General features: G+C 38.4%; 1 protein-coding gene across 1 annotated transcript; it reads left to right on the top strand.

The window, feature by feature from the left end:
• Positions 1 to 1569: 1569 nt before the first annotated feature.
• On the top strand, positions 1570 to 20547 carry LOC105060093 (cyclin-T1-3). The gene is made up of 7 exons (XM_010943687.4): positions 1570 to 1775; positions 10088 to 10431; positions 10858 to 10939; positions 13514 to 13648; positions 17724 to 17899; positions 17984 to 18135; positions 19122 to 20547. The coding sequence occupies exons 2-7, from the start codon at positions 10193 to 10195 to the stop codon at positions 20159 to 20161; spliced, it is 1824 nt and encodes a 607-aa protein (XP_010941989.1). The 5' UTR covers positions 1570 to 1775; positions 10088 to 10192; the 3' UTR covers positions 20162 to 20547.
• The last annotated feature ends 936 nt before the right edge of the window (positions 20548 to 21483 follow it).

Here is a 21483-nt window from a genome sequence, read left to right as displayed (position 1 = left end):
AAAGAATAGCGATTCCCTCATAAACTTTGTCTTCTCCTCTGCTAACTAAATGATGTGTTTTGATTTTTATTACCCCTCTCTCTGTTTTTTTTTCTCCTTTCTCTGGATCTCTCAATATATGGAGCACCTATAGATTCTTTTTTGGCTCTAAGACCTGCAAAATGAAAATACCTGTAATATCTCAACAAGTCTTTATGTTAATATGTAAATAACTTTTAGGACATACCCTTCTTCCAACAAAGCAATGTAACATTATACTTTGGCCTTTTATGATATCATAACTAGGTATTAATTGCTTAATGAAAACTCCATTGGATGAGATTGGTCTTGCAAAGTCATATCCCAGTGTATATCTTTGATCAACAAATTTATAATTTTGTTCGTATGAATAGATGCAAGGTTAACTTTTGTGCTATGAGAGGGAGAAAGAAAAAATTGGAGAAAGAGATTCCATGAATTTTGCTTAAATAAAAAAAAAGTCCTTCTTATCCTCCAATCAGAAGCTATTAAACCCATTACATGATAAATCCTTGATGGACCTGAAATTATAAAATCAAAATAACGTAAGGTCCTCTAGAATATATATGTACACTTAAGGATTGCATGAGTGAAAATTTAGAATAGTTCAAATTTATCTTGCATGCTGTTTCAAAAAATTTATCTTGCTTGCAAGAGAGAACCAAAATCTAATGCAAATGCTAAGATTCTATGTGCAGGCACTCGTGAATTTTAAAAGTAATTAAATCTAAGGTTGAAATTTCATGTCAATTAATAATTTACTAAACTTTAACTATCATCATTCAAATTAGGGGCATAATAGCAATTTGGTCAAACATATTAAAAATTAAGCTTATTCTAGCAAATGCTATGTAAAATACTCTCTCCTAGTTGTCAATTATGCTAGTTCTTTGAGGCTTCGAGTCCATCTTTTCTCTAGTAAATTCATAGCTAAGATAACTATATATACTTTTTTTTTTGTTTGAGAAAAAGCTACGCTAGCTACAATAAAATTTTTTACCAAGGTGGCTCTACAATGTATGCTTTCATGCATCTTTGCAGAACCATAATTTTATGAAATACCATATCACATCATCAATTAGATTTTGTAATGATATTCTAATTCTTTGGTGACCAGCATGTTCACCGAGCCAAATAATATTACTACAAACAATTTTCTTTTCTTTTGTTTTAAGAAACTAGTTGTAAATTTCTTTTAATACTCATATTATTTCTTTTATTTATTGTTTTAATAGGTTAATGCACCACGTAGTTGCTTATCCGGCCCAATTAGCGTTTGAACCACCCAAAATCCTACCAACTTCCTCTTATATTTATTTTACTCCATTGGATGATTAACTAATATATCCAGGTTGTGATAAGCCATAATAATACGACTTATCCGTACCAACTTTTCCAAACCCTAAACCCTCAAGTGGCCAGTTTTCTCCCGCACGCCACCGCATCCGCCTACTTTTTCTCTCTCTTATGTCCGACTTCCTGTAGGCCGCTTCTCCTCTCCGCGTGAAGCACGTGCAGCGCGAGTGCCCACACGCTGGTTGTTAGCTTATATTAGATAAAAAATCGCGCAGGGGAAAAGGGTGTGGCCGAGCCCCCTTTTAGCTCTAACACTCTCCCGATCTCGATCCCTTTGGTTTTCTAGGGTTTCGTTCGACCGCCTCCTCTTCAATTCCGTCCACCAAATCTTTTCGCGAGGGTTTCGATCGGAAGGCAGAGGACATCGGCTTGAGCGGCGGGTCGATCTTCTTTTGAGCAAGGTATGCTTTTCTCCGCCCTTCTCCTCCCCTTCTTGTTCGAGCCAATATCGGTTTTGTATGCAAAGAATGGTTTTATCTAATCCGGCGGCGGCATCTGAAACCCCTCTTCTTTCAGTTTTATTTCGTTAATTTTCTCCGCCAAAATTGATTTCTAGGGTTTACTTATTGGGCATTGGTAAAATCTTCTCTCGTGATGTGTGTTCTTTTGATATCTGATACATAACTTCTAGAAATCAAGGAAAATTGGGGTGGAATTCTGTATCTAATAATTTTGTTTCCATCAAAATTAAGGGATGTTTTAGGGGACAGTGCCTTTGCTTTAACCTTTTTTTCCCCTCTCTTTTGGTTGTTATTGCTCTTCTCATCACAGGTCATATGTAAAGGGTTGGATGAAAACTCAAATAATTTTCCACTCTTAGATGCAATTATTTTTTTTTTTAATTAAACAAAAAACGTGGAAGAGAAGGTGATAGTTTTTTTTTTGGGCACAGTCATAGCATGTATTATTGGAAAGATTTTTGCTTTTATGCGTGGTAGTATTTTCTAATATTTTTTTCCTCTTGTTTTTGTATCCGTGTCTTCTTTCTTCTTGATCTTCATTAGTTTTCAACCACTTAGATATGTTAATTCTCCAGGCTGACCAGAATTGGGTCCTTTGAATTCGATTGGACTGTAAGTTAGCCTTGTGTTCATCTTATCAGGATTTCTTCGTTATGTAAGAAAGTGATATTGTGCCATCTCCAGCATCACATGTTCCATTCAACTATGAATTTGCTAAATTCCAAAGGAAGAATGTGAATCCCTCTACGAACTTATTTAGCACTCATTCTGCTATAGGGATTTTACAGAGAGAAGAAAATGAGGCAGCCATTTGTAACTGTCCCTTTCTGTTTGGCTAGCTTGCATCTCTATCAGTCAGTGCACCGAGATACCTTTGGCAATATATAGGTTGGCTGTACTGTATATTTCATATCTTAGTGGTAATGCTTTTCCATTGTCCCTTGTGTCAACAACTTAGTCATGATGCTTTTAGCAGTCCCAAATTAAGTTTTTTATTTAAAAAAAAAAAAAAAAAACATCAAGTCCTTCTTTTCTGTGTATTGCTATCTTGATTTTTTACACGCTAAATTGCAAGTACTGCACTCATAATACAGCCCTATGCCTCTACCCATTAAGCTCTTGTTTGCTGTCCTCATTGCCTTTCTCACCTGAATCAGATCAGATTTTTTGTATAGGATCGCAGTTTATTAGGTCTGCTCTGGAAGCATGTCAACTTTGGAACTTTAGGTGTCTCCTACTTGGATTTTCATTTGCTGCATGGAGATTGAGGGGGTGGAGGGATGTTGGTTCTTAAGGAGTTTGTGAAACCATGGTTTCCAAATGTTGTCTATTTCATACCGCCATATTAAATCTGTTCTAGGAAACTTTGCCTTTCAACTGATGCCAAGTGAAGGAATAATTTACCTTACATTTTGGTTTAAAATCAAGATTTTGTCTTTCTAGAGTGAGCGGTCACCATCGATTTAAGCCCCTTTATGAAATAAAATACATTTTCTCTGGAAGAGTGAATGGTCACTGTTGATTTAAGCCCCTTTATGAAATAAAATAGATTCGCTCTATACCAAATAGTCAGTTTTGAGATGAGCTGGCTGCTTTATTATTTTATCTTTAATTTATGGTAACTCTTGTGCTACATCAGTGTACCTTATGGGACCTAGTCATGATGTAGTCTACTGGAAGGTCAGCAAACTGCATTTGGGCTCTTTCTGTTGGTGATGCATGATTGTGTTTAATAATTCCATTGGAAGGTGGAAGGCATTTCTTAATGACTGAACAAGTTATAAAGCTAAGTGCTGCATAGTGAACTATCACCGCATAATCTATTTGAGTTATGGTAGTAATTCTATCAGCAAAAATTTAACTATATGTTATTCCATTCTGGCATCACTAACAATTGGCACTGCAAAATTATTAGTTCATGCAGCTTGAGTTGAAGATTTGGTCTTAGGTCAAAAGGAGGGTGATGTAGCCTCCTAGGAATCAAGAAGCTATAGGTCCGCATCAGCTGTGATGTGGTTCAAGTCAGATCTTAGATCTAAATTTTCTGGGAGTCAAGAGGATTTCTCTGTTGTTAGTCAAGAAATTCTGAGATCAGATCTCAGATCCGAATATATGCATAGATAACGATATAAAAGCAGTTGAAAAGAGGAGAAAATAACAATGAAAAATAAAGAAAAGAGGAGAGGAAGAAGAAAGAGAGGCCTATGGCCAATTTACTTCTCCAAATAATTTTTCTACTTACATTTTAAAATACCATGCTAATAGCTTTACTTGACTACTTTACTACTCCAATTAGGACTCTTAACATAGATATAAAGCTAGAATAAAACAACTGACTAAATCCCCCTAAGTAAAGGCCCCTAAGTAAAGGCTAAACTTTCTTTTTCAAAATGCTGCTTATTAGCTTATGTAGCATTAGCAGTACCCGTTTACAGTAGCGTCCAGCTATTCATTCCCGAATTTGAGTTCAAGGAACTCCACTCTAAGGAAAAATTACTAAGCACCTATTGGTTGTCGAATAATAATTATTTGGGCATCCATCACATCTTAGAAGGACTCGTAAAATCACTTCTTATAATCTAAAACGAATATGCTAAATGCTTAGTATTGGCCTTTTCCTGGACCCACAATGGTTGGTCCTTTTGTCTTGTCCTGCTGCTCATTGGCTGCCTGGAGATGCATCAATTTGCTTCCTCTGTGCATCAGCTTGCCCTCAAGCTTGATTGCATTTATGAACTAGCCTCTAACCTGGATATGGACCAAATATGCCCTTGCCCTCATAAAAAGTGTTATCTTTTTGGCTATTTCTGCTGATTGTTAAAAGTGGTCACTAGAGGAGTAGGTTAAAGAGTGAAGATCTGCTTTTGTAGATGAACCTGTAGATGTTAGGTTGTACATCATGTTGAATGTTATGATTGTACAACCACGGTCCCTCCAATAAAATATATGCAGCAGATATTGAAATTACATCACATAAGAGCTCATTGTAGATATTTTCAATTGAAAAGCTAACTAGACACTGGTGTTTTACCCACCCATGTTCGTTGAGCCAAGCCAACTGATATTGATGTTCTTTGTGCTTTGTCTTCAAGTTTAGCTTCTCAATCAATTCTCTAGAGATCACATTTTCTATACTTTCACCCTCAATAATAAGATTGCAAAATTTCTCTTGTCATGTCACATGTGTCTTATAGATATTAAATCTCTGCCAATCATGACTCGTTGCTTCTTCTGAGCATAGAATGAATGCATGTGTGAAAAATGCCACCTTCAAGTTTCACATGGGTACAAGGAACCCCTTCATCTTCTCCTTCTTTCTCAGTCTCTACATCCTAGGGACTTGTTGTGATCACCATCACCCTTTTCTTTGGACATTTAAAATGTCCTTGGTCTTTGTAAGTAAAGCATGCAATGCCTTCTTTCTTCATTGGAGTTTAGTATTTCTTGGTGTAGGTATTGTGGCAACTAGCATTCGTCATACCACCCTATATTGGGCGGTACGGGATGTACCATACCATACTGTACTAGTACGCCAAACTGTCTTGTATCGACACAGCTGTATCGTACGGTACCGCATACCGACATTATAGTGGTATTTCACTGGTACAGGGTCTGGTATCGAGATGGCGAACCTTGATGACAACTGTTCCATCTTCAACTAGCAGCTTTGACGAAGGAGGTTGTTTTGCTGTCTTGGATATTTACTTGCTGCTCTTCAGTTCAATTTATCTTCAATTTGTAGAGCAGCGTTGTACCACTTATCAATTGAACAGAAACTTGTGATCCACCATCTCATCTTGAAAATAGAGGTTTGCAATGTAGACTTTTGGTGTTATAAATGGAACTGGGGATGAACCCCCTGTATTTGTGAAAGCCAGTCGTCCATTTAATACACTATCCGAAGCAGATGGTTGAGTTGGAGATTCTTTTGAGAAAATAGGAATCGATCTTGTCCTCATACTCCCCAACAAAATGACCTTCAGCAACATCTGCCTCTTCCACTATTGGTCCTTCTTTCAATGGTTGAGTAGTCAAAGACTGATGTTTGAGAGAAGTTTCGTTCCCCGTTGCTTAGCAACTCATTTATACACTATTTCGACTCATCATGAACATTTTTCTATTTGACTTATGTGTTCTATTCGACTCTGAGTCTCTTTAGGGTCAAATAGTCTTGTTTCTGTAGCTAAGTTATAAAATCATTTAGTGTCGGATTCTACAAAATCTTCGCATTATTGTAGGCCATGAACTTTTAATTGAAAATGAGGCATAGGAACAAGGTCTACGAACTAGTACTAAGAACCTACTGTTCCATTACCAGTTTGGTATGGTAAAGTACAGTACACATCCTATGTCGAGATAGGCTTCCCGCACTTTCTCTCTCCCAGCATGGTATTGCTTGAAATTGGGTGGTATTGGATGGCTTATTGGTTGCCTACCAGGATGGTTTGGTACAGTTGGTACGAGGTGGTACTCATTAGTATGACAAACCTTGCATTGGAAGATACCTCTGTTTCAGCATGCTTTTCACCTTCAGACTATGTTTTCCTGCATCCACAACAAATAAGCAACTCGTAATTAGGGGTGGCAATTTTAGCCGCCCCATTGGCTCGATCCAATCCGAATGGGATGGGTTTTACCCGATTTGTTTAAGTATAAGGGTGGATATGGGTTTTAGATTTAAAATCTGAAGTGGGTTCGGGTCAGATGTGGGTAACAATGTGCTCTGCCCTGAATCCGACCCAATAAATCAAATAAAACCCTCCTCTTTGGTCCCCATAGCCAACTCCACTAGCCTTTTTTCTCCTCTCTTTGCCTTAGATGCGCTTCATTCCTCCCGATCTCCTTCCATCCGACGTCGGTGACGCGATGAGGCCTCTAGCCCTCTCGGCAACACCTCCGTTCTCAGGTGACGCCTGGGTCTTCTCAGCGACACCTCCATTCTTTTTCAGTTGCTCCAAGCCTCCCACCTGATTGAGACTCCTGAGGATGGAAAAACAAAGGACAAATTAGGGGAAACATAGGAGAAATCAATGATAACAAAAGGAAGACGGAAAAACTTGAAAGGCAAGGCCTTTTCCCTTTTCCCCCCTTTCGCTTCGTTTTCTCTTCATTTCATTCTTTTTTTTGGAGATCTATGGGGAAGGAGAGCACTTGAGGGAGGTTGAAGCAGTTTTCCCATATAGATTGATCATTTGTTTTTCTCTTTTGGCTTCTTTTTCTTTTCATTTCATTCTCGTTTTGGGAGATCTATGGGAAAGGAGAGCATTTGAGGGAGATCAGAGGGGTTTCTTAGGTTTCGGTTGGGGTTTTGTCTCAAGCATATGGGTTTTGTGCGAGTTGTGGTGGTGTGAGTTGGTCCCTTGAGGTTTTGAGAGCTTAATCTTTGCGGAAGCATGACATTTTGTAGGGTTTGGGGATGGGGCGGTGGGCGGTGATGGGGCAATGGCGGAGATGGGGAATGGAGAAGGGCGAAACGAGAGATTGAGTGGAAGAGGGATCTCGGATATACCCGACCCTACCCGACCCGTCCTTGGAGCCCAACCTGACCCGACCTGAGACGGTATTGGGCGGGTAGGGTATGGGCTTATTTTTGGTGGGGCGGGTATGGGTATCGGTTGACCTGTCCAATATCCGACCCGTTGCCATCCTTCCTCTTAATTTTGCAAATGCAAACTATAGTTTACATGCGTCTGATGGATGGTGCCGATCTAAGAATCCCTTGCAACTAGTAACCAACTCAAGAATAGCTCTGATTCATGTTGCCATGATATTCTGGTACATTCAACTTTGTTCCTTTACCAGACCTTGACAAGTTATCAAGTGGAAGTTGAACAATCTGCTGATTTTGGAGAGGTACCACAAGGGTTGAATGCATGCCTTGCTGCCTTGTCTTTGGAAAATAGTGTTTTGCTGTCTTTATGTATCCGGTTGAGTTGTTTCCTGTTCATAAGGTTTGTATCCAACATTAATCTGGTTTCCAAACACAAGATTTGAAGATTACTTGTCTGGTTAAGTACTTGTTATGCCAGCCTTGCAAGAACTATTCTACATGTCACTTTGGAGAATTTTGAAGTCCGCTAACAACATCATTAAAAATGGAAGTGGAGGCTAATCAGAATTACCTCTCTTGAGATCATTGATTGAGGTTAGGATGGCTTCAAACTTCATGGACATATCTTGTTTTTTATATCAGACATCTGCTCTCCATGTCTCCAACAGTTTCTGCATAGCACCAACATTCTGTTTCAACTTGTCAGTTGCTTGATCAACTTGTTGCCATTGCGCTTCAAGTCATTGGAGGCTCTCATTTTGTTCTGCATTATTACCTTTGCTGCACCTTTTCAAAAAGATCATTGGTGTAGGCTCTTTTGACACTCGATACTAATTCTTGTGTAGCCTCTTAGGAGTCAAGAACCTACAGGACCGGATCAGCAGAATAGGCTTCAAGTCAGATCTTAGATCTGAATTTTCTAGGAATCAAGAGAATTCCTCCATTACTAGTAAATAAAGTCTGAGATGATATCTCAGATCTGAATAACAATAGATTACTGATATAAAAGTATTTGAGAGGAAAATAGCAATAAAGAATAATGAGGAGAGAGGTGTGTGAGGGGGGGGGGGGGGGGCGAGAGAGAGAGAGAGAGGCCTGTGGCCAATTTACTTCTCAAAAAATAATTTTGCCATGTACAATTTCTGAGTACTGCCCCAACAGCTGACCACTTATCCCTTTTAATAGGCTTAATTTGCAACTTTTCTACTCCAAGTAGGACTCCTAACATAGGAGTAAAGCTGGAATAAAACAGCCGACTAAATCCCCTTAATTAAAAGCAGAAACTTTCTTTCTCAAAATACTGCTTATTAGCTTCTGTTACCTGTAGCATAAACAATGCTCATGAACAGTAGCAACCACCTATTTGTAAGAAAAGTTACCAAGTACCTATCGGATGTCCAATACTAATTCTTTGGGCATCCATTACTTCCCAAAAGGACTCCTAAAATCACTCCTAATAATCTGAAATAAATATTTTAAATGTTTGGCATTGGCCTTTTCCTGGGCCCATAATGGTTGGTTCTTTTGCCTGGTCTTCTGCTCCTTGGCTGCCTAGAGATGCACCAGAAGGTGTGGGTATTGCTGTTTTCAATTTTTTAGGTAATTTCACAGAGTTTTCTTTCCTTTTTATGTGTTTGAGGGATGGACTTGTAATTTCACTCTCTCTTGGATCCCAGTAGAGACTACATCTCACTATTGGTTGATTTTAGGCATTTTTCCCTTTTTATTTTAGCCCTTGAGCTAGCTAGCCACTGTCATACTTGTTCTAGTTGTCGAATATAGGGGCTGGCCAACTTATTTGAGGAGATTGCTAACTTATGACAAGGGCATACAGATCCCAGATCTGTCTCATGGAAGTGAGGAGGCATCTTTTTCTCTATTTGCATGCCTAAAATGAAGTTAAGGAGAGAGAAGGAAAGAAGAGAAAAGAAAGGACATAAAAGATGAATAATAGAAAATATAATTAAATAGGAAAAAAAAATGGAGTGTTGGGCCGTTCAACTAGCTTGTCACCTACTTCAAAGTAGCTCTCCAGGAGCTGTTTTCTCTCTTTTAATCTTGATGATGAGCCATATCATTTGGATGATTTACTTTCATGTCATTGAAGGATTTTTAAGGAAGAGAAGAGCAAGTGCAAAGTATTTGAGGCAGTATATTGTACTGTTTTATTAAAAAAAAAAAAAAAACAAAAACTAGTTCTTCTTCTTTGGCCTTCTTTGCCTCAGTTGTTTTGCTATTTCCAGAATTTTCAGCATAAAACAGAAAATTTCTCTTTTTTTGAAAGATAAGCTCATTTCTGAAATGAAAAATCAGTTCATTTTCAAAAGTCTGATCAAGGATGATACTGTATCTTCAATTCAATAGATCATAATAATCTGGCTGCCTCAATCTCAGGATTGATTTTAGAAACTGTCAGATGTTAGATACAAGTGAGAAATGAAGTTGCAGGCTGGTTGCATCCAAGTTTAGTATCAGTTAATGTGGTAGCCAAAATACAGTGACAGATCCTTGCTTATCCATTGGTTTAGTGTTGCATCATTTGTTTAGAACAATATCTGTAACGTGGATGCATAAGGCCTTGGATATGCTTAAAAATAATACGACTATTCACAGCAATCTTCTGCTTGCTTTAAATTCAAATAGTGCTAGTAGTCTTTATTCGCGCAACTCTTCTATTGTGACCGTGTACTATTTCTTGCAGGAAACTGCTCTTGCTTTCATTAACATGACCAGTTTACATTGTTAAACATACTATAGAGCAAGTCAAGTCAACATTTTCAGTGTATAATTGGTGAACAAAATCCATATGGCTGGCATATTACCTGGAGACTCCTCACAACATGGAATGGTGGAAAGTAGTCCCTATAGGTTATCTCATGACAGGCGTGAGGAACTTAATCATACTGGTTCCACTTGGTATTTTAGTCGGAAGGAAATTGAAGAAAACTCACCATCTAGGAGAGATGGCATTGATCTGAAGAAAGAGACATATCTTCGCAAGTCGTACTGCACATTTCTGCAGGATTTGGGCATGAGACTCAAAGTGTAAGTTCCCACTCTCCTTTTTTTTTTTTTCCCTCAAAGTCATATTGCAGATTTCTGCAGGATCTAGCCATGTCTCCAAGTGTTAGTTCCCTCACTTATTTCTAAGTTTCTCTTTGCTCTTGTGCTGTCCAAATTATTAATTTAACCTCTTTATGAGTATTGGATCTTCATTCTCTTTCATCGAAAAAGGAGATGGTTACTCTTGCAATAAAGTCATTGACAACCTGAGATTTGTTCTCTGAATATCTCTTATTGGCAGTTAAAGTTGTTATGCTTGTCTGATATTTTCACTGTATCAAAGTCTCTACCTGTTTCAGTAAATTGATTTTGTCAAATATTATCAATCATTTTTAACTCTACTTATCAATTTTATGCCATAGTATGACAATGATTGCTTATTTTTGTGCTGAATGGTTTTTGATGCAGACCTCAAGTGACAATAGCCACTGCAATTGTATTTTGTCATCGTTTTTTCCTTCGCCAGTCTCATGCAAAAAATGATAGGAGGGTAAGCATCAGTCGTTTTATTGGAAATACTTGTGGTTATCAATATTTGGATGCACCAGTCATTTTGCTTTCTTTTCAAACCTTTACTGCTTTTCGACATATATACATATATGTGTGCGTGTGCGTGTGCGTGCGTGCGTGCGTGCGTGCGTGCGTGTGTATATACATACATATACATATACATATATATATATGTGTGCTTGTGTGTGTGTGTCTATATGTATATGTGTGTATGTATATGTGTGTGTGCGCGCGCACGTACATATATTTAAATTTTTGCAAGCAGTGCTATCTGTTAGTGGATATGATCCGCAAGCATTTGACTTCTTGTGTAGCTTACAATATAAAATTCAGAATGTGTAGCTGAGTAACCATTATTCTATACTAGGAAAAATGTTGTCATCTGTACCTTTTCTGCAGTGATTCCTTACGTTATTTTTTTTTCTGACTAGATAAAGTACCCGACTGCTGTGTTTGTAATATTTTTCTTTGAAATCCTGTTTTCGTCAAGGTAAAAAAGGTGCCAGTCCATATATTTAGTTATGGTATGCAACTAATTCTTTTCAAGTGAGTTAAAACTTTGTACCTTTTTGGCCCATTTAATAAATAAAAATGAGTATCATCTTGCTGTGAAGCATGAAGGCAGGACATGAGATATGGATCCGACATGATACCGAAACACCAAAATGGCAAATTCAAAAAATTAGAATGTGGATACATCAAAACACGACATTAAGTAAATAAATTGGTTTACATAGATAGCTATATCATACAAGATAAGCATTACTCATTTAGCTTTTTTTTTTTTTTTTAATAAAACTCTATAGTCCTAGGCTTCTCTCTTGTCCTCATGACTCCTTGAATCTCTTGGTTAGAGTGACCAAAACATGACATTGAGCAGATAAATTAGTTTATATGGATAACTATAATGTACATGACATACATTAATAGTTCTAAGTCTTCTCTCTTTTTCTCAAGTCTCCTTTAATCTTTTGGTTAGAGTGCACATGGTAATGAGGGGTGAAAGGGGTTTTATTTAGGACATTTCAGGAAACATCTGGACTATTTTGGTGCCATATATGTCACTTTTTGTATTTTGAAATAAATAATTTGGTACAAACATAAAATTTTCTGATATGTATTGGGCCAGATGTTTGTGAAATGCCATGTTCTGTATATTGCAACGTCCATCTTGCATCATCTGTGATTTAGAGCTTATGTTCATGCATGTTATGTTTTAAATGCTTCTAGACTCAATTTGTATTTGAATGTTACATAAATTTGCAATTGACAACTATAGTTTATTTATGCTTGACACCTTCTATCTATGAACTTCATATTTGTTCTTTTTTAATGTATACCTGTCCAAGTTGACACCTTTTTTCCCTGGCTAAAGTGAAAACCTTTTTATTTTAGTTAAAATCAGGCAATTGTATCCGTGAGGAAACTGTTAACATCATCATCATTATTATTGGTAAGTAACTTTAACTATTATTCACTACATAAGGAAGTACATTCAGCTACCCAGATGCAGGGTGGCCACAACCACTGTACCAGAACCCAACTCTCGAAAAGACAATCAAAGACCCACATAGCATGGTTACCTGAAGAATATGGCACCTAGCTGGCTGGAGCTGCTGTGGTAGCCAGGTCACAAAGACCATTCTAGCCAGTGGACCTGTAGAAAGGGTTGCTGCTAGCTGGCTTGCTTTATGTGCTGTCCGGATGACAATGTATGAGGGCTGCCCTCGCTTGATTGACCACCACTCAGTGTGCAGCCATGTCTGCACTGGCAGGGACCTGTAAAACCGATGTTGGTGTGGTCTGCACACCTGCCAGTGCTGATGAGTTGTCAGCTCATTGCATGCCTGGTGGAGAAGTGCCCGATGCTGAGGCAGAACAGGGACTGTCCTGGAAACCTCAACAAGCTTGCCCATTGAGTGGGATTGGTGGTCAGCCAGTTGGTCCATGATCATTGCCCGAGGCCACATGCGGCCTGTTGATGCCCCTCGGTCTATCCTGGTTGCTAGTGTCAGATGGTGGCGGCAAGAGGGAGCCAACATTAACATTATTTTCTCTTATCTTCTTGTGTGAATTTGAGTCTGCGCAAGCTAAATCTTCTTATATCTCAATAGTTCTCACTTGGCTTTTGTTCTAAATTTGTTTTCATATTTCCCGTAAATCATATTAGATGTCTTGCTTAAGTTATATGATTTACCTTCAAATTTCCATTGAGTAGAGATGCTATAATTTCATCATATGTGGCAACGGTTTCAATCAGCTCGAGAGATGTGTCTGCAAAAATTATACGTTTTTCAGTTTGCTATATTAATATGGCAGTTATGTATGCTAAGCACTTTTCAGTTATTTAGTTGTTTGGGTTCCTAGTTTCTGCCTTAATGTTAGTGATATATTTGTATGCCTGCCTTTTTTTCTCTATTTGTTACTTGAATATTTAATTAATAAGAGCTGGTTCAGATAAGGGATTGGAGTTCTAACTGAAGCATATACAGTAGATTGTTTTGTGTTTCTGATCAATACTGATGCTTAATGTTCACACATGCATGATTTGCAGACCATTGCTACTGTTTGCATGTTCTTGGCTGGAAAGGTCGAAGAAACCCCTCGGCCTTTAAAGGATGTTATTCTTGTTTCTTATGAAATTATCCATAAGAAGGATCCTGCTGCTGTCCAAAGAATCAAACAGAGGGTAATATATCTCCTTTTCTTTCAGTTACTAATTTTTTCTTCGTTCATTATGTTGATTGCCATTCTTGCCTTTAGTAATTTAATTTTTCAAGGATATATTTTTCACTTAAAAAATGGCATTAATTGATTCTTATTTTGTAACTTCTTGGCCCTTTTGTAGATTTTTAATTGTATTGGATTGAATAAATTGATGGCAATGAAATATATGCTGAGATCACTAGTGATTAAAGTAGGAGTGCCACAATCATGATGCAATGCAAATTAAGTCTTGTATAGCTTAAGTGCACATGTCATTGACTTGTAATTGTATATGCATGCATCCTATGTTTCCTCATAAAGCAATATTATTAGTTACCTCTAATGCACTTTTGTCTCTATGGTAGTCTTTTGGTTGTTTGTCCAGTCATTGTTATTGACCAAATACCTTTTACAATAAGTCATTGTCTAACCTAGAAGAATCTTTGGATGCACAGTTTTACAATGGTGCCATCTTCCATTTCTCTGATTCATTTAGCTTGGAGATGCTAATTTGGTCTTCTTAAATTTCGTCTTGCTTGCCATGGATGCTATTGGGAATGACAAAGGCCTGAAAATCTGTTGAATTTAATTGGCTTAGTCATGTTCTCGAAGAAACCATGTGAAATACAATGGATGCTACATGGACTGTCTTTGCCCCATGATCCTTTGAGAGATTGCATTTGGCTCCCATCTTTTACTTTTGTTTTCTGTGGCTGTAGAAATATTCTATACCAGGGAAAGGATATTAAGACATAATGGAGTATCAGTCGTACAATTGATCTTCTCTAGATACAAGACTTCTTTTATTCTATATTTTTAGTCTTGCTACCAATAATTTCCGTTGTATATATATACAGGCCTTACTCTTGCTCCCTGGTACATGTTATCACAGTCTTCATCTTCTTCTTTTCTCTCTGTCTCTTTTATTTTTTAAGAGAAAGGAGATTATGTCCTCATTAGAAAAGTGCAACATGTAGGATCGATATACAAAATATACCATTGCTCTCTAGTATAGCTAAATTCCCAAATTAATTGCTTCTCACAGCCATTCCTCATGGACAAGCCAGTCCCCTCCCTGATTAGCTTCTTTATAAATGGGTAGTATTAAAAGAAGAAAGAATCAAGCTAAGGTGCTAAATGTCCATGAGGCAAAGATGGAGTGGATTCTTTGGCTTTCCATAACCATTGTCTCATGGACAATCCATTCGTCTTCCTGATTAGCTTTTCTATGAATATTGGTAGCAGTAAATGAACAGAGATTCTAGCTAAGGTGCCAATCCATGAGGCAAGGATGATAGGGACTATTTTGCTAGTCTCTAGAATAACCAAGTGACTATTGTAGGGGACTCCTTCCACCCAAAAAGCGGTGGCCTAGAATCATGTGGTAGCCATTTTAATGCGTTCCTGAGCTTCATGTAATTCTGCCATAAAAACTCAATGGCAAGACAGCTCAAAACTTGCCATAAGGGAAATACCTTGCTTATCTCTGATAATGAAACCTGCTTCGGCATAATTAGTTGTAGGGTGCAAACGAGCCGAGCTGCTCACGAGCTATTTGAGCTCGACTCAAGTCCAAGTTTGACTCGACTCGGTTATTATCAAGTTCGAGTAGTTTGAATAATTTTTCGAGTTAAGCTCGAATAGCAAGATACTCAGCTCGTGAGCCTACTCGAATTTATATATATTTTTAATAATATTATTTTTATTTATAATATATATATTAATACATATATTATTAGTAGATTAAGGCTCGAGCTCGAACTCGAATTCGAGTATGGCTCGATTGATATTCGAGTTGAGTCGAGTCTAGTCGATCTTGTGTTTTGCCTATTTTTCATCGAGCTAAGTTTGAGCTTGGGATATTAAGGCTTGGTCGATTTCGAGCCAAGTTTCGAGCCTGAGTATTTTGAGTCGAGTCAAGCTCGAGCTTCCAGTTGCTCGGCTCGACTCGGCTCGGCAAGATTGCACTCCTGATTAGTTGGAACACCTCCATCAAGATTTATGGTCATCAGCAAATAGTAAGAGGAGAAGGAAGGCAGCTAGCAACCAATGGTTCCATGAGAATCATAGAAACTAGAAGACTAAGAGAAGATGGTGAAGATTTTGAGATTGAAAGCAATTCTTGTGCGAAGGTGGTAACATGCCTAACAACTATTACTGAAAAAGAGACTGATAATAAAAGACTTGATACATGTGCCAAATGCTTTGAGCAATATAGCAAAAGAAAACTGCTAGATCTGATTTTTCCAAGTGAAGGACCAGACTTGACAGTAGAGATAAAATCAGACTAGCTGTACCCATAGAAAATGATGCGTAATGCCTTTGCAAGTTCAGTTCAAACCTTCTTGGAGTATGGACGACACATAAAAACCTGTTGGAGATTACAGTTTCATCAATGCAATGACTGCATTCCATTCGAACATCAAGGTTTCTAGAGGCAAGAGTGGTGGCAGTTGGCAATCGGTCCACTAATTTCCAAGGGAGTAGTTGCGTTTGCGGGCCTAGGTTTAATTTCCACACCAATTTGAAACATCATAGTGTTGGTGATGATGGAGCCGAGTGATAAACATCTTGAACACTGACTTGCCACTGATGAAGAAGAGCCCTAACAAAGTTTGTCTTTCCAATTGCCCAAAGATAAAGGAGTGGAGGTGATTATGTCCACAATTTCATGGGGAAACAAATGCAAAAAAAAAAAAAACCGAATATTCTGCCATCTATCATGAGTGATCAAAGCAGGAATCATAAGAGAATTTGAGATAAAAGAAGAGTTGAAAGTTATTGACGTTTTGCTGAGGTAGCGACAATCATGGATGATCTAGAATATGGATTTGTTTGCGAGTGCCAACAAAGCCATAGGGAAGTGCCAAATAAAGACTCACAAATAGCTTGCCATGCCCAATAACAACTGTGGAGGCATTTTTAGCATCCCAAGAGATAAAAATAACTTTGAAGCCACAACAGAGGCCTATAAATTGTTCCTCTCCAAGCATAATCTGCCTTCACCTGGGTAGCAGTAATCTTCTGCTTAGGGTGCTGCACTGGCTTTGGAGTCTCTTTGGAAACTCTGTCCTACATGTTTCCTGATTAAAAAGATTTTCAATAGACCTACTTCCCTGCACCCGCACCCTCATCTGCTCTTGCACTTGCACGCACTTGTGTAACTAGGTCTTGCAAATAGCCAAGAGTGTGGTCTTAGTTCTCTTAGATCGGGGATACCAAGGCCACAAGGCGTTATGAGTAGTAATTCCATCCTAGTGGATTAGATGAAGACCTTGACTAGTATCATTAGCTTGTAAAAATTCCTCACAATGCGGTTGTGATGATTTATGACTGAAATAGGGATAATGACTTGGGCATAAAGAGTATAGAATGGAGGACAAGATTTATGAGAGTAACCTTCCCAACCATTTCCAAGAGCTAAGATGCTCTTCCACTTATCAATTGGAAAATTGAAATCCCTTCTCTTTGGCCCTGTATCAATTGTAGGAATACCAAGGAATCTTCAAGGACAAGGAAACAAGTTAATGTCCAACCACCTAGCAAGGTTTGTGTGCACTTACGAATTCTTGGAGGGAGATGTGATGAACAGTTGGTCAATATTAACCTTTGTCCAGACATTTTGATGATAATAATCAATAGACTCCATAAGTCTCATTGATCAATGTTAGCTTTGGAGAAGGGGAGACAGTTATTGGTGTATAAAAGATGAGATTGTGGAGCACGAGGGCCTAAATGAATTCTCTAGATAAGGTACCTGCAGCCACCTTAGAGTGGAAGGGCCTATAAAGCATGTTAGAGTAGGTGATAAATAAATAAGTGATAGTGAGGACAACCTTGTCGAAGACCAACCAAAGATGAGAAGAAAGTATTGGGGCCCCAAATATCTTGGGTTGCAAATACAAACACATAATCCAATAATTCCATTTAGAATGGAAATCAAAATGGTTTAGAACCTTCTTTCCAAAACCCTACCTCATCCAATCATACTCTATATCAATCTTTATACCATCATAGCTTCGTGTCGAATTTGGTACATTTAACATTACTCTTTGCAGGAAGTATATGAGCAACAGAAAGAACTTATTTTAATTGGAGAACGGCTGGTACTTGCAACTCTTGGTTTTGATCTGAATGTGCATCATCCATATAAACCCCTCGTTGAAGCAATAAAGAAGTTTAAGGTTGCTCAAAATGCCCTTGCACAAGTTGCTTGGAATTTTGTCAATGATGGGTATGCTAAAGCTACCTTTTTTCTCTTTTCCAATTATAATTCTCAATGATGTGTATTTATTGCACACTGGAAAGGGGTGTGCAGGCTACGTACTTCGCTCTGCCTGCAATTCAAGCCCCACCATATTGCGGCTGGTGCCATCTTCCTGGCTGCCAAGTTTCTGAAAGTGAAGCTTCCGTCTGATGGTGAGAAGGTTTGGTGGCAGGAATTTGATGTTACCCCACGGCAGTTGGAAGGTTTGTCCCTCAAGTGATCAACAAAAAAATTATATAGATTTTTCTATATTTACTCCTGTTTGTATGGTTTGAATTTTTGTGTGGGTTGTGGCTATTTTTTTCCCCACTTTTAGTTTGCACGATCAATTTTGCATGTGGAAACCATTTATCAATTTTGATGAGTATCTGACACCTATTTTTTGCTGTAAACATATCTTAGAGCATTTTGAGATCATCTCTCTTTTGAATCTAGAGATGTGGTATTTGCAGAGGTGATCCAAAGATGACAGACCCCAAAGGGATGTTTGTATGCCTGGCTAGGATATCAATGTGGCATTCTGTTTGTGGATTGCATGATTGATGGAATGATTTGTTTAAGGTGGTACAGGAAAGACCAGAATGAACTGTCAGTACTACACATCAATATGAATACCGCCTGCCACTTGAAAGCTGATTTTGTGATCTTGCAAACCTGGGATTGTGGACTCTATCTATCTGCTCCCTTCACTTATCCTCATCTAAATTAGAAAAAATTAGCTTATATTCTTCATCCTTTCAGAGTAATATGGATATAGGAGCTAGGCATCCAAACATCACGTAAATAAAGGTGGTGAAATAAGCTGCTTTTAGGTAGATATGTCACACATTCATGTTCCTCCACCTCTGCCTTTGGCCACTCGCATGCACAGACAAACACCCACATTTTGTTCATCAATGCAGCTCATCTTTCTGCTTTCCCATTTTTCAGTCTCTTATTTGAGATCAGCATGCGCACAGCTGCTCACTATTACTCGTTACTACTTTCATACAGTTCGTGAGTGCCAAAAAGTTAGTTGACTTAATATTTTGCAAATGTTAATTCTCTGAATTTTTTTCCCTTCATTTCTTTTCCATTTCTTTTTTTGAGTAAGATTAAACTATTTATCTTCTCTGAGGCACTTTTTTATTTTTTTTATTTTATTGTTATGTTACAGTTTATGCTTAGCTTTGAAATTGTCTCCTTTCAGAGGTTAGCAATCAAATGCTGGAACTGTATGAACAAAACCGTGTGACGCAGGCACCATCCCATGGGAGTGAAGCTGAAGGGAGCTCTGTCAGTGGGGCCAATTTCCAGACTTCAGCAAAAGCTCCAGCTTCTACGGAGGAGTCCCCTTCACAAAATGGTTTCTGTCAGCCAACAAAAACTGCTGGCATGCAGAGTGCTGCCCTGACAAGCTCATTGGCTCGCCCTGTGCCTGATCAGTTGCACCCTGATAGGCAAAATGGGCCCCAAAGGGTTTCGCAAAATGATAGCAAAGACCATCGGAACAACAAGCAAAGAAGTGGCCTTCATGACCATAAAATGGAACCTGGACCGATGGATCATCGGTATCATGATTCAGCGAATATGGCAGAAGCTGGAAACAGCAGGGCCAATTATGGGTCTGAACGTCCAGTAGAAGAGTCCATGATGTCTGTCACCAGTGGAACCACTGAGACAAAAGATGGGAAATTTACTGGCAGTGAAGGTCCCAAAGGTTACTCTCAAATGGATGCTATAAACAAGATAGACAAAGACAAGGTGAAAGCTGCTTTGGAGAAACGGAGAAAGTCCCGAGGTGATGTTGCTAGGAAAATGGATCTGATGGATGAAGACGACCTCATCGAGAGGGAGCTGGAACATGGTGTTGAATTGGCAGTTGAAGATGAGAGGATGAAGCAGGAGAGAAGGCATGGCTGGTTAAAACCTTCCTACAGACAGGAGCCGCTGAATCTCGATCATATAACTGAGAATGGATTCCATGGAGCTGATAAGACGAAGAAGAATGCAGAAGAAGGGGAGCTGTCACTGGATAGCCAGGAGCTCCATTCTCCAGAACCAAGGAACCCGAAGAGGAAAGCAGCGAGCCCAGGTAAACAGTTTGGGGGAAAGGATGGGTTTGATGTCTCACATTATCATGCATCCTCTGCAAAGCACCGAGTTACCATTGACGATTCATATGTGATGGGTAGATTTGAACGTGCTGAGAGAGATCATAAAAGGCTGAGGCAGGAAAATCAGGTCTGATGTTCGTATGATGGTGGAAGGGATTGAAGTCGCAAGGTTTTCACTGCATAAGAGAAAATGCTGCTGGGCTGTTACAATTTTTGCCCGTATGCTGATTTGTATCAGGATGCTGGAATATAATTTCATAGTCCATGAATATTGCTTGTGCAGTTCGGACCAGCCGGAGAAACTACAAAATTTGTACAGAAGTCTTGGAAACTCTCCTGTGCAAATTTTGATAAATTTTATTAATGGTCACAGAGATGTGCCTTTCTCTGTTGCTCTGTCAATGGGAACCAAGAAGGGCAAAAGTTGTGATAAGTAAATATCCAATTTGGCAAATCTTTAGTGATGTTTTTCTAATATATTTATGAAAAATGAAATGCTACAAGGTCCAAATTTCGTTTCATGTTATCCACCTGTTGTTTGTTCAATTTATGATTTTCAGTTGGAGGTCCGGTTTTTGGCATTGTAACCAACCTGTCATGAGTATAATAAGATGTAATCATATATCATCAAAATTACATGAAGACAACAAAGATAATATCTATTTTGATGCTATTAAGAAATGATTGGATATAGGAAAGCAGTTTTTACTTATAGATCTCTCTGATTGTGGAAGAAAAGCTTTAATTAGAAAATGTTTGGAATCGGTAAAAGTTCGAGTGGAAGAAAAGTCAGAAAGTTTTATTTATACAAAATTATAGAAGAGCAAAAGCTTTGGATGGAAAGATAATTAACCTTGTGACAAACCTCAACAGAGCGACTTTCTATTTTTATTCAACCGGCGGCGGTGTCCTGGTGACGTTGAACGAAGAGGACGAGTGCTTCTATTTTTGTTGAGATGGCAGCTTGCCGGTCCCGGGCTTTCTTGTTACATATCAATAAGCAGATATTAGTAAATATAGTTGATCATTATATATTAGTAGATAAGTAGAGTGTACCTTGTTGTTATGTTTGGACAGACCTGAAGTTTCCTATTAGAATTACTATCGACTTGTTCTGTATGAAAGATACCAAAAGAGTGATCCAATTAGCCAAATCCTTCATTCTACTCCTTCAAACCTGTTTTGCGTCTAGCCTTTCTGAACTAGAGACTCGTTTCTTTGTTCTTTGGTGAAATATGAGCGGCTTTTTTTTTTTGAGTCCTCTTTAGTCCATGGAAACATCCCACAGTCTTCCTCCCTGAACACTCGCTCGCATCCTGGTCCACGCCTTTTAGGTGAGTCGTCGTAATCCACCTTTCTACTTTAGTAATAAAGAAACCATATCCTTCCCTTGAATTTCAAAAGAAGCAGGCAGACGTTGATAAATTGTTCAGCCACTTGCCTATAAAGCAGATA

The sequence above is a fragment of the Elaeis guineensis genome, chromosome 6 (genome assembly GCF_000442705.2).
Source record: "Elaeis guineensis isolate ETL-2024a chromosome 6, EG11, whole genome shotgun sequence".
Taxonomy (NCBI): Eukaryota; Viridiplantae; Streptophyta; class Magnoliopsida; order Arecales; family Arecaceae; genus Elaeis; species Elaeis guineensis.
This window is presented reverse-complemented; position numbering and strand designations above follow the sequence as displayed.